This window comes from Corvus cornix, chromosome 1, assembly GCF_000738735.6.
Source record: "Corvus cornix cornix isolate S_Up_H32 chromosome 1, ASM73873v5, whole genome shotgun sequence".
Taxonomy (NCBI): domain Eukaryota; kingdom Metazoa; phylum Chordata; class Aves; order Passeriformes; family Corvidae; genus Corvus; species Corvus cornix.
This window is the reverse complement of record NC_046332.1, coordinates 78,565,959-78,580,268: the sequence shown is the minus strand read 5'-3', so window position 1 is coordinate 78,580,268 and position 14,310 is coordinate 78,565,959. Positions and strand designations below refer to the sequence as shown.

Below are 14,310 nucleotides of genomic sequence, written 5' to 3'. Positions count from 1 at the left end.
TCCACAGCACCATCAGCATTGTGGACTCCTGGTCATACAATGGAAGGAAATGAGGCTTTTGCACAGGTACTGGTGGTTTAGTTACCACCACTGAGTGCTAGGATCCTTTTATCTGGTTTCTAGAAAAAGATATAGATGTTAAATATCATACATTCAGCTGACACCTGCCAAGCTTCCCAAGCCTAACTGTGACCACACACGTCCTCACCTTCATCTGCAACTTCATCTTCACCTTCATCTGCAATGTATATGGTTATGCTGTTTCTCCACCTGACATCAAAAATTCTTTTCTCTTGCCCAGCATCTCACCACATTTCCTTGTTTTGCTACCTAATAACACTACAAAACCCCAAGTGAACAGGTAGTGTTCAAACAGTTTGGTAAAATAAACCACAGATTTTCCCATAATCTTCTGAGTATCTCTGAGTTTCTTTCTCCTCCTCAGTGGGACAGGTCCAGCTTTGATGGCACCAATGCATTGGGAAAAGTACCATGCATTTCCACCTTTCCTCCTCTACCTATCTTGTCCAAATCAGATCACAGGACCACTATACCACTGTGACCAAAGAGATACCTTGTAGACAAGGTTACCAAAGAGGGCAAGGGCTGTATTCTCTATGTGTCCTACCACTTTCTGGTCCATGTCTTTGTTAATGGGGTCTGTGGATTTCCTCAGTCTTCACTTGCCGCTCTGTTTTGGAAGCATGGGCCTTGCAATGAGGAAGGATAAGCAGGGTGGACTACTGGTTAGGAGCACAATGGAATCTTAGGTTCAAGACTAGGTTTTAAGATTAATTGCAATAGAAACCTGGATACACAAACACATTCCAACGCCTGCTCACTGCCAACAAAAAAAAGCAAAGGAGGCCTGGAGCAAATGGTGTTAAATGCTGTGACTGCAGTAGGGGCAGTACCTTTATGTTTTCTTCACCCCTGGTGCCATTGCAGCCCTGACAACACAACACAACACAACACAACACAACAAAACACAACAAAACACAACACAACGCAATGCAACACAACACAACACATGGCTTTGCATACAAAAAAAAGTGCCCAAATTTGATCCTACAGATTGTTTCTCAGCTACCATGTGAACTGAACTTTTTAATATTAGCTTGATTTTCTGTAGCACACTTGAAACAACATCTTCCTTCAAACTAAGAGCTAGATGCTCCATGGAGGAGCCAGGTCCTTCCTGCTACAAGAACAGATGAAATATTGAAAATTGGTCCAGAAATGTGTAGCAACACATTCTAGTCCTGCAGTTAGCCTTCAGTACCGAGGTGTGCTGATGTGCCTGCAGACAGTAAGCTACACATGAAGAACTGAACTACTGTGACTTACAAGTCCTACAAATATTAACTTTATGTTTTAAAATATTTTCCCAGGTCTATTAATGTATTCCTGTCTTCAATCCCTGTTAATATTGAGCCAAGACATTTTCCATAAGTTGCTAGCCACCATTCTGTCAGCAGTAATAGTTATGTCAGTACATGTCCAAGTCAAACTTAATTGGATACATCTGAATCAGTGGAAAAGAAATAACTGGCAATTCAAAGGTTCTGCTCGAAAAGAAACATGCATTACTGAGCTCATTAAGAAGAAAATTGCTGAATATTGCGATCTCCTTATGAATCCTCAAATCTTTATGTAAGGAAGATGATTGGCTTGTAGAGTAAAACAATAGGAACAAAAACTTTTATTGTCACAGTCAGTACTCAGGAGTGGCAGTTCTTCCAGGACCATGGTGGGATTAATGAGGAAATGAAAACACTTTACAACTTTCATAAAAATGTATATTCATCAGAACTCTTCAAGGATCAAAAAGGCCTTGCAGAGTTTCACTGTACAGTTCAGCTTCCCTACAATAAACCAGAGAGACTTCTGGACTCCCCAATTCCTACAGAAGAAATTTCCCATGCTACTCAGACTTTTAATAATGGCAAGCCACTGGGGAAAGCAGCATTCCCATTTTAATTTTGTGCATCTTTTGAAGAGAAGTCACCCTACTATGCGCCTGTGTACATTTAATCATTCTCTACACACTTTATCCGCAAGCCTTCTCCCTGTAGGAGGAATACAATTAGGTACAGTACTAATTTATTATAAATAAAGCAAAGACCTGGTAAAATAACCTAGTTATCAATGTTTCATGCAACTGTGCCTATGAAGTACTAGCTAACAGCTTCACTATGAACCTAGAGAAATACCTGCAGCATTGATAAATCCTAACCAACACGGCTTTATTAAAAAAAAAAAAAAGAAATTATCATCATATAATACAGGAAAACTGTTGGTTTTAATTGAAGTAACTAGAGATTTATGAAAACCAACTGGAGCTTTCTTCCACTAATACTAAAAATGCGTCAATAAGATCAATAAGGAAATGCATCTCAACAAATAAGGCCTTGATTTTTTTTTTTTGTATACCATGCTGACCCATTTTATGTATTTATCTCCACCCCCGAATTTAGTTGAAGTGTTGTTTTATATGCAAGAGCCTCTTCTCATCAATGATAGGAATAAAAAGGTCAGAAGGTCTCAGATTAAGGGAAAAATGGTAGGCAAGGATGCCCTCTCTCTGGCGTGCTGTTTGTTCTGACCCCAGGATCAGATCACTAGAGAGATGGAGGAGGCATTCTCACAGGGAGAAATCTCCATAAAATCAGCATGTTTGCAGATGATCTGCTCTTAACTGTAATGAACTCAGACTTATCTCTTACATATGTGTTATTCATAATGGAACACTTTGAAAAGTGGTTGGGCTTTAATACTATTTTTTGAAACAGTCAATTCAAAAGAATGAACTGATTTTTCCCTCTTCCATGATACAGCACAATGGTCTTTTAAGTGGCTCCAAGATATCAGGTAGGAACACATTTATGCTATGATTCTAAGAGGACATGCTGCACATTAGCAAAATAGGTCCTTCCCTATACCTCCTCTTAACACAACCAAACTTCCCCTCACTGCTGAGGAAAGTGGGGAGAACAGGAGAGGTTCAGGAGCCACCACTTCCCCTCTTGAGGAAGGGACAGGGGAAAGCACAGAGCTGAGGCTTCCTCTTCCCCAGCTTCTCTTGCTCAAGTGCTGGAGGAGAGGGCAACTTTTTTTCTAAAAGAGACAAAGAGATATAATGATGATTCACATTAAATAGGGCTTAGGAGCTTAAACTCTAATCAGTCTGACATAATTTTACAGTGCAGCCCTGAATATCAATAATTTTTTATTGGGTGAATGAGGTCTATATAGTTCCTGAGGAACAACAATAAAATTTCCTATTTCCAAGTGTTTTATGTTAGAGGAGTGCACAGACGTTTCTCAGCCATATGTACACTCCAAGGGATTGCTTTTACACCTCTGATACAAAAAAAACCATGAGCAGAGGGAACACGGGGCTTTGTTTTGATTCTTAATTATAACACTGGCGTTCCCCATGGAAAGAAAAGGCCAAATCCTTGCACTTTCAAAATTTGCCTGAGAGAATTTTCAAAGGTCATCTTTGGCAGGAGGGACTGTGCCCTGCCTGGCCTGATGGTACACTAAAGGGAGCTGCAGAGCATACCGTATAACCCAGTTCTTCAAAACCACCCTGCAGACCACAAACAAGATAAAGCCACGAATAGCATTGGTTTGGAGGCATCAAAATCCTTCAAAACTCTTGCCAAGGATTGAGAAAGATATATAAACACTACAGTAGCAACCCCAACTGTTCTCTTGCTAGGCTGACCTGGCAGCTAACACCTCCTGGATGCTCTGAAGAACAGCATGACCAAGACAGGAACCTGCTGGAAAAAATGCAGTTCTAGAAAACTCTCTTGTAAGGGTGGTAACCTTGCATAACCCATGGGAACAAACTACAAAATCTCAGCTCACTATGCCCCTGGAAAATGAACGCACTGACATGGAAATATTCCTTACTCCAACAGGAAGAGAAAACTTTTCCACCTGATAATAGGTCCACCTGACCTACAAGCACAGTGAGTAATGCAGCTCTAGAGAGGAAAGCTATAGCAGGGACTGCTGGCTTGGCTGAGAGCCCTTGAGACAGCTCAGCTCCTACACAGAGATCTTTCAATTTCATAAGATGCAATTCAGCTTGCTGGCTTTTTATGAATCATACAAGCATATCAATGCAGCCATTTTAAAAACCTTTTTATTTCTTACAATCAAAATGAAGGCATATTCAGACCTTTTCCTGTGAAGAGCTGAAATAGATATAGGCTATTTTTGTCTCTAAGAGTGTGATACATTTGTGACATATCAACACTGCAATCTGTATTATTTCTAATTTTATATTTTTAGAATTTTTATTTGAACTGTTCACTTTAAAATATCACCAAGCCTGTAATTCTGAGTGATATCTTTAAAATGTATAACAACACTTGAGAAACTTTACATATACATCAGTGGTGAAGAAATCCTATCTTCATCTCTGAATAGTATCTCAGTGAAGGTAACTTCCCTTTACTACTATTCAATTCTTCCCACAACCAAAACTTAAATTTCTGTTGTAGAAATTCCCTATGTCATACAGAGTCAGAAACCTGGAGAGGCAGCTTACAGTCTACATCATGTGACACTATGCATTTGAACCTCTAAAAACAGCATGTGGATCCCCAACCAGGATTTGAGAACAGCATGACTTGTAGGGTATGTTCAGCAAGACTAAAGCTACCTTTGTAAAAGAAATCTTCCACAACACCAGCATATTTCCTATCACCTTTCCTATTCTGAATTTTTGAAGACCTCCTACCTCTCTGTCTGGTACCAAAGGTGTCGCAAAAGCCCCTGTGCTGCTCATACCAGGATCAGGTCTAACCCTACTTTCAGGGTTAGTACTCAGCACACTATAACTTTGCTTTTTAGCCATTTCTTCCCACTGGTTGTCCTCAAAAAATTCCCTGAAAAATTGTCTCCTTGTGAATGCTGTGAGGTTTCTTCTGTTTTTCTGATTCAGTCAAAATACCAGCTAGAAAATAAGATTGAAAAGAAGGAGAAGGAGATGACACCTGAAGTTGTGGCCAGGGCTGTAACTCTTGAAGGTAAGAAATGCAGGCACTGAAATGGTAAGGAGATTATGGTATGGCTGTGGGTTCCCCTCTTCTGGTGCTCTCTGTGAGCCATTAGAAAACATAATCGTGAGGGTAAGGCACAGGGGAGAAAATATTTCAAAACTTTATTGAGAGAAAATATTGCATAGAAAATAGTTAAATATTTTTATTTTATGCCTGCAGCTTCAAAAGCTGCTACTGCAACCAAATGAAGTTTTGAAAATGTTAGCAGTTTCAGTAATAAGAAGCTCATCCTCCTTGTTTCCTTCTGAATGAGCAACCAAATAGAGCTGCTGACATTCCAGATTATTGATCCCCCAAATTTTAACTTAAACCTAATATAAACCACACAGTGGCTTGTTAAAATAGACCCATTAGATGTGGTTCAAACTTGCTGCTTGGACTTGATGCAAATGAAAATCTGTAGAGAGGTAAGTTTTGCCTAAGGCACTGCGAACCTTCAGTCAGGTCCTGGTTTTCCCCAAATTCAACATTTCTGCAGCAGTTTGAAGGAAGTCCATAAGTAGCATTTTAAGTAATAGAAGACACAGCAATAAATAGTCAAATTCATCAGTACTATTTAAGAATAATGAATAAAGGACAGGCTCAGTGTTGCTGTTTCCTAGAGGACTTTTTTTCTCCCTCAATTTGAAATGACCCATTTGCAATGGGCCACTGAACACTGTACTTCAATGCATGTTCTTGACATATCTTTCACACAAAGTCCCCAAACACCTCATAAACATTAATAAACAAAGCTGCAAGAGCAATAATAATTTCAGCTTCACATTCATAGAACCTAAGACTCAAAATCTTCCTGAGTATCTGTGGCAGATCTAAAAATGAAATTCAAACTTCTGATCACTTTGAATTAGGCTTCTCTACTAAATCATGCAATCACACAGTCTAATTCAGGTTGGAAGAGATCTCAGGAGACCACCTCATCCATCTGCCTCCTCAAAGCAGCACTAACTACTGTTCTACACCAGGCTGATCACAGCTTCATCCAGCCAAGGCTTGAATACCCTCAGGGAGGGAGGATACACCACCAAGGGACAATCTCTTCCAGTTTCAGACCACCTGCATGGGCAAGACATTTTTCCCTTGTCTCCAGTCAGCATCTCCCCTCATGCAACCTGTGCCCAGTTTTTTCCTTGCCCCATTTCTGAGCTCCTCTGAGAAGAGTCTGGCTCTGCACCATTCAGCTGCCCTCAGGAAGCAAAGTCTCCATCAAGACCCAACTCAGTCATCTCATCTGCGGGTTGAACAAACTCAGCTCCTCAGCCTCTCCTCCTGTGCCATGACCAGCCTGATGGCCCTTCTGGGCTCCTTTCTTGTCCTGGGATCCACAGCTTGGCACGGGCACTCCAGAAAGAGACTGTCAAATTCAAGTGGAGGGGAAAGACCTGTTCCCTGACCTGCTGGGTGCAGCTGTGCCAGCGCAGCTCTGGGGGTGGTTGGCCACCTTTGCTGCAAGCACACACCACTGACCCTGTGCAGCTTGTTGTACAACAGCACCAGGGCCTTTTTGGCAGAGGTGCCTTTCTCCAGGCTTCAGGAACATTCCCTAGCCTTGACCTTTCAGTGATGACAGACAGCAGCTTCATGATGACACAAGACAACTCCATGAGAGGCCTCCAGTGTGTCCTATCTGGTCCCATAGACCAGCTTATTTTAAAAGACCCTAATTCGATGCTCCTCTACTGTGGCTGCTCCCTCCCTCCCCCAAGTTTTGCTTCTAGGCCTGAGACTGAGCAGACTGACAGTAAAGCCTGAAGTGTCATGGAGCAGTGCATCCATTTGACTGGTTTTCCTTCTCATTTTCACTGCTGATACACTTGTAGCAGCCATTCTTGCTGTCCTGCTCATCCCTCACCAGTGTTGATTCCAGACAAGCTCTGAACTTCCTCACTGTGCTCTTACAAGCCTGGACCACACTTTTGTGTTGCTTCTTGGTAGCTTATCCCCACTTCTACCTCCTGTCTGCTTTCTGTTTGCATTTAAGCTCAGGCAGGGGCTCATCTGTCATCTCAAGTTTCTATTACCAATTTTCCCCCTAATTTCTTTGAAATCTTATACCCAGTGGCACAACTTCACTTCAATAGAGGTAGAATTTTACCACCCTTGAGAAATTACTACTACTTTGTCATCTTGATCACAAAATTTTGTTTTTCTGTCATTGTTTATTACAAATAAATGCTTATGCTATAAATTATTTGATATAATTAAGCTGCACCTAAAAATATTTCAGTTTGGTACACAACTACACAACTACAATCTTGTATAATCTCACAGCAGCAGCCTCTGAAATATGATGAAACAATACTAATTCACCATGACAGGAGATATAATCTTAGTCTTTCAACACAGAATTTTAGCAACTGAGAAATGCTTTCCAATCATCTTCAGCAGCTCACAGGAACATCCAGCAGTGCTATTTTCACTTTTCCAAATTAAAATAGGTACATGCAAACTCTGTAAAGTTTTTCCTTTCCAACATACCTGTAAAGAGCTGAAAGTTAAAGAGAGCACTATCAAAGAGAACCCTTCTGGAAAGCATTAACTCAGAAAAAAAAGGAAAGAATAAAATTTGATCTGCATTTTTGAAAGGACATGGGAAAATTTTCAAGTCTGTTTTCCTAACTTTCTGGACAAGACATTTATACTCAAACCATAAACACTGCTTGCTGTAGTTTGAAGCACTGAGACAGAGTTAGGAAAATAAACAAATATGAAAATGATGTGACAACAAACTTATATTCCTGCTGAGAAATAGCTTTCACTAGGAAAAATTTACACCAATTTCTTGTATACATTGTTTAAGATGGCTGACTTGGCAGTTATATTTAAGGTTGGACTCAGTGATCTTAAAGGTCTTTTCCAACCTAAATGATTCTATGGTTCTAAGATGTGGAACATAATAAAATGGTTACTTTCATATATTAAAAAAAAAAATCTTGCAAGCGAAACTTGCTAGATCATTCTCTCTTTTTTCACAGTTTAATGTTAACAAAAACTTGGCACAAGTACTTGACACATCTACATCTATCTCCCACTCTCCTCTCCATCTCTGTTCCAAACGCTGATATGATCTAACTTCTCCTTCCTTGAGAAACACCCCTAACAGCATTTTCCCCCAAAATTTCAAGAGGTATGTCTTTCCAAGCACCCCAAGGCTCAAATCCAAGCTCACACTGTTTTGCTCACAATCTGAAGATGCTTTTGTTTCAACAACAAACCGCCCACCTGGTGATTCTGAACTAACGCTTCCTTTCCCACTTCTCTTCTTACACTCTGTTTCTTCCTCTTCCCCAAGAAATGTATTGCAATAATAACAGTATCTCCCACTCTTCTGTGATGACAGCTTATGCCCAGTTCTGTCTTCCTGCAAAACTCCCCCCTCACTTACTCACACAGATCTCTTTGAATTCTGGGTAACCAGATTTTCCCAACGCCTTCACAAAGCCTATCACTGTGACATTATTTTCTGTATCTTAAGACTTATCTTTGTCTTTCTGGTTGTCACTTCCCCAAGGCAAAGGCAGTGTTTTTCCACAAGTTCTCTTTAGTGCTGATTATATCACACAGATAATTTTTAATTACCTTTCTGTTCAGAGCCACACCATCTTCACAGTCCAACACTGCACAATCTACATTTAGTGATGGGATTTTTCTTATCTTCTTTTCATCATCTGCAGGTACATACAGCACAGCCCGTCTGGGAACATACTTGTGTGATGATGTAAGGCGATAACTAAGCCTAGGAACGCCAGCTGGCAGAGGAGAATCCACCCTGTAAAGGATATTGTTGAAATTAGACTATTGGCTACAACGCTGTAACTAATACTCGACTATATTTTAAAAGCAAAACATTCATACCTAGATAGTGGCTAGTTTTGGGCTATTTATGTATTTTTTTCCCTTTGGAAGAGCCAAATTAGGGGAGATATCAGTATTACAGTTAATTACAATATAAAACTCCAAACCCACTGTGTTCAATAGAAGTTGCAAACTTAAACAATTGTAACTGATGACCTGCCAGGGCTGAGGTTTATCCATGCAGCCTTAATTACACTGCCCGTTCTGGGTGCTACGGCAAGTATGAAATACAGCAGGGTGGTGGTTGGTTTTTTCCCTGTCATAGCACTCCTCTGTAGGATGCAGACTGTGCTGGGAATGGATCAGGATTGCTTTGGGGAGGAGGCTGCTATCTGCCATGTTTCCTCCAGGAGCTGGATGTCATGCTGTGAATGAAGCAGGGGTGTTGGTTAAAACAAACACAGGTTTGTGAAGCTCATTTTGCAACCTTAGCATTATATCAACACATGTATTTGTATGCAAATTTTAAATAAGCAAGATGGATGGAGGGGGAAATGAAGAAAACAGGATGAAAACTCCATGTAGTGTGTAACCCCACTACTCTCTTCAGACCTTCAGATCCACAGCACAGACTTCCATTGACAGCGCTCAAAACCCCACCAGCATCATTAGCAGGTTTTTGGCTGTGGTGTCTTTTAAAATTTGTAAATGCTTTGTGCACCACACTTCAGTGCAGGTGTGAGCCTTTGGTGCCACATGGCTTAAGTGGATAACATCCCCGTGGCCTGTAGGTGTGAGGTCTGTGGCAGTCTCCACCACATGCTGACATTCCTGGTGAGGTCCCAGCTGACCTGCTCCAGGCAGGAGCTCGGTTAGTGTACTTGGAGGCTGTGGGACTGCCAGAGGAGGCGTCTCTTGAATGCTGTGGGGAGCTTGCTTTGCTCCATAATTACAAGCACAGAGAAATAAGTTACACAGAGAGCCACTGTGTCTCTTGGCCTTCCAAAAAAAACCCCTTGCCTGCTCCTGTTCCTCCCCACTTCATGCTGTACCTCCCAGGTCTATTCTGCTACATCAAAGATGAGGACAAAATAATACAATTTACCTTCATACTCAGCAGAAGGCACTTACACCACAAAATAATCCTACCATATAACACCATTATGCATTATCATGTATATTACTCAGCACTTTGAATAATGCAAAGCTTTCCCAGCACCATGCTGAACACGTCATTATGCCATCATATCAGGGACCCATGCGTTTTCCTATGCCCCTCTTAATAATGCTTCCCAAGTTGCTAGACTTGGATCACACATGGCTACACACACATGTGGGTTTTCTTCAAAGCAAACATGACTAACGCTCTCAAATGCTTGGAAATGAGTTCAGTCAATCTAAATCAGAGCCAATGTGGTATGTCACTGACAGACTGCTGTAATACTTGCATTTCTAAGCTGAATCTGTTGAAGATCCCTCTCTTCCCCTAGAGTGTGCACCCTAAAAGCTGAATATAAGACTTGGGTTAAAAATATGAAGAAAACTTTTATTGCATTTTACCTCAGTAAAGTAAATCGAAAAGGAAAACTATTCCATCATCTCCTCTGCTGCATCTCTGCAGATCCTGTGTGGACCTACTTTAAGAGCCTACAAAAACCACTGCCAGACTCTTCTTTGCAACATGCCTGGTAATGCTTAATTCAGTTTAAGAAATGGGACAGCTTGGCAGTAAATAGAAATTATTTTATTATAAGTGCCAGTGTTAGCCTTGTTAATAACAGCAACACCTTCAAGACTCAGGTGGTGGAGGTCCTATCAACACCTGGAGACATGCAACTGAGATCCGCTGAGTCCCTCCAAACTATTCTCCTTGTGTCTCTCTCACAAACTACTGCATGTTCCCTGCTTCAGGCTGAAGTGGGGATGGTAACAGAACTTGTGGCAACTCAAGTGGCTGCTAGATAAATCCACTTAATCTCATTTTCTTCCAGTAGGACACTTTGGGAGAGCAAGGACGAGGTGGAAGAGTGGTTTATCTCAAATAGGAAGAGGAGGATCTTTTTTCAGTGTGACACAGAGGTCAGTAAAGAAGTCTGCAGTCCTTCCCTAAACATATATGAGGGAACAAAAGTGATTAGTTTCTATTCTCTTTCTCTGATGGCTTCAGCCTTGTGGTTCCCAAGGGCACAAAGGAGTCAAAGAGCTCAGCCTATTAATAGTTAACTCCAGCCTAGAGCCAAGCAGCCCCTGAAGCACCCTTAATGACTGCCTCTCACCAACCCTCCAACCCGCCAGAAACCTGATAGACGTGGCTAACACCATAATCTCAGAGCATGCTGAGATGAGATGTATCTCCTGTCACATGTTTCCCGGGATTTCTTCTGGGCTGTCATCAAACCAAGGGCTGTTTGACCAGCCGTTTTCCCTCTCACTGCTGCAAGCCCCATGAAGGCAGCCCTGCTCTGCCTACCACACACAATGGCGTATAGTGTTGTGTAGGTGAAAGCATCATTACCTGCAGACCAGATTAGTCCGGTGCACCATTCAGGTCTATGAACGTGTGTTTAGATGGAGGAGCAGTACAGCTTCCTCAGCAGACCACATGACTCCAAAGAAGTGATAGACTTAATCCATTAAAACACCATCACTTAACAGGCTTAATGCTGGAAATGCTATTGCCTGGTGACCATTGCTATCTCCTCCTCAGCTAAACAACTTTGTAGTCACATGGGCTCAAACAACAGGTTTCTCAGGACACAAATAATTATAAAAAATATACTGTCTGTGTGTCGAATTATTAGTTTTATGGGCTATTTTAGCAAGTTGAAGAAGAAATAATTTTTTCACACGATAGGGCCAGAAAAAAAAATGTACAGGAGGAGCTGGTGTCAGTGGACCAACACAGAATCCTTCTCCTTTCAAAACAAAGAGTTCTAGAAATATTCATGTACAGTAAGAGTTTTCAACAAGTATCTTTAGGTATGACTGCAGTAAATGTTATCACAGTTTAATTCTTTGACATATATTCTTAAATCATCACTGTGCATTCTCCTTGCAAAGTCATATTTTATGTTCTACAATAAAATGAAAAGTAGAGGAAGACATGGATTTATTAATAAACCCATTTTTCTATAGACTTATTTAAAACAGTGGCAAGGCTTGGGGTGCTCTGTATATGAGCAGTTAGCTACTCTGGTAGGAAACACTATCCCGATTATCTTGACTTCTGTTATTTTGATAGAATAAAAAAATCCCCAGCAGTTGCTTTTTTAGGACAAAAAACCCACACAGCACTGCAGTCTCGATTATACTGTTAACCCTGTGCCATAAAGAGGAGGAAAATCTTACATATGTTTCCTGGCTCCAAGTATTTTAATGATTCAAACTAAGCTTGACTATGCTTTAAACTAAACACATGGACAAAAGCCAAGTGAATTTGCTAAGACAATGTTTCTTCCTTTAAGCACTGTAAGTTAAAACAAGGACTAGGCTATTGGGTAATGCTCATTAAATTGTTTTACAGCAGCATATTTTCATTCATAGCATCTAGCAGCATGCTGAGTGCTCTTGGGTCTTGGAAATAAAACTAAATTTCTTCAGCAAACATAACACTCTACTAAAGTCTTCATCAAAAATGTAAAAGTAGCTGGCAAGTTAAAGTTACTCATGGTCCTCTGAGAACAATTTCACCCAAGAGTGAATAGTTCATCCTCAGGAAGGAGAAAAGAAAACCTATTTGACTACTAAGAGACACTGCAGTTTGCAATGGCAGCCATACAGTGTGACTGCGAACAGTGAAATTACCCCAAATTATGCAAATTTCCCTGCTGTAAACTGCATTTTCACATTCCAGCATTGCTCATACTCATACACATACTTAACTGCACACACCTGTGCAGTCTCATTGGAGCCAACAACATATAGCTCACAAAGTAAAGCACTCGCACAAGTCATTTCCAGCACTTTAACCTGTGCCTCTGTTCTGTTTATTTGCCAAATCAAATCACCCCTGGAAGATCTGCCAAACACATAGAACAATATTCATTGCTCAGTAAGCCAAATCTTTCCTTCCACAGTCCTTGGCATAGTGTCGGCAAAGTGTTTGCAAAGAGCGTTTTTAGACATTTCACTAAAACTGTTAAAAAATCTGGATAATTTCCACAACATGTATTTTTGACCCCTGTGCACATAACTGCATACCATGATATCTGTGGAGCTGTGTAAGAAGGACAGAAGTGATCCAAGACCCATGACACCCCCTGAATGAGACCCAGCTAATGCAGCAAAACCTCCTACAAATTATTTCTGCAATATGTGCAGAAAAACCCCACTCCAGAGAAAACATAATGGTTTTCCTGTGTTGAATTTACCGGGGAGTGGCACACCACCGCACACAAATAATCTGCCAAAAACAAAGGAAACTTCTACGGAATTACAAAGCCCCGCAATTTGCATAGTAATTCTTTCTAATTAAGAAAAGAAGATACAAGTTGTTTGTTATAAACATCAGCAGGCCCTGTGCAAATACGAAGGGCTCGCAGCCGCGCTGAGTATTTGTCGAATCAAAGCGACTCGCTGGAGAGTTTTATTGGTACAGCTGCAGCGCATGCATTTTATCACACATGCTAATAATCCTGGTTATGGCACTAACATTTTAATCATTTGTTCTCTGGGCTTGTTTCTCAAACAATTAGCACTAATGAATGGCCAAAATACCTCGGATCATATATGTCTAATTGCAGTCAAGAGCGGTTATTGTCCGCATGTACATTTCAATTCACCTCTGGGGATAATGTTTGTTAATTGTATTTCTTTATATAGCAAGTGAAAAAAGGCTGTTCACTCAAAAAGGGACTAAGTGTTCTCTTCTTTCCCTTTGTTCCCACAAGAAGCTAAAGTCACTTCAAGAGGCACTTAATCCCATCATCCATGGTTACAATTGCCTTACAGCATCAATCAAAAAGAATCTGAAGTAAAATGATGCAGCTATATTGTGTAATTAAAAGCAATTCAGGTAGTTATTGCTTGGGGCATTTTCCAGGTCCAAATACTTAAAATGGCACTGTGGGGATTCTAAATACTGTAGTGTTTTAAATTTGGTGAACTACAATATCTCACAGAGAAAAGGAAGGAATATGCAAAAAAAAAATCTCCTAGTGTGTATTGTAAAGTGAAAGAAAAGAGGAGGAACAGCTAATGTTTGAAGTGACAAAATCTACAAGTCTCCATATAAAAGGAAAATAAAAATATCAAGAAGAGAGAAAAGGGAAGGAAAAAGAAAAGGATGGCAGTTTTCAAGGAAAAAAAATTCCTCCTAATTGTTAAAAAGTTAACATGTGAAAAAATGTTAACATTTCCTCGAATGGAAAACAAAAGCTCATGTCACAAGCTTTACCATCAGAATACAGGTCCCCAAAATCTTAGCGCTCTCCTA

At 40.6% G+C, this 14,310-nt stretch overlaps 1 protein-coding gene across 5 annotated transcripts in view; it reads right to left on the bottom strand.

Annotated features, from left to right (window-relative positions):
- The window catches only part of CLYBL (citramalyl-CoA lyase), a 168,354-nt gene that overhangs the window by 71,726 nt on the left and 82,318 nt on the right, over window positions 1–14,310 (bottom strand). For 4 of the 5 annotated variants that reach the window (XM_019283019.2, XM_019283020.2, XM_019283021.2 and 1 more), the window contains exons 1-2: window positions 9,093–9,214; window positions 8,661–8,850 (exon numbers count right to left, since the gene is read on the bottom strand). In XM_019283019.2, the coding sequence (XP_019138564.2) occupies window positions 8,661–8,850; window positions 9,093–9,199 (297 nt within the window). In that variant the 5' untranslated portion in view covers window positions 9,200–9,214. Of the gene's footprint in view, window positions 1–8,660; window positions 8,851–9,092; window positions 9,215–14,310 lie in introns of those variants that run through there. The other variant, XM_039561196.1, reaches the window with a different exon arrangement.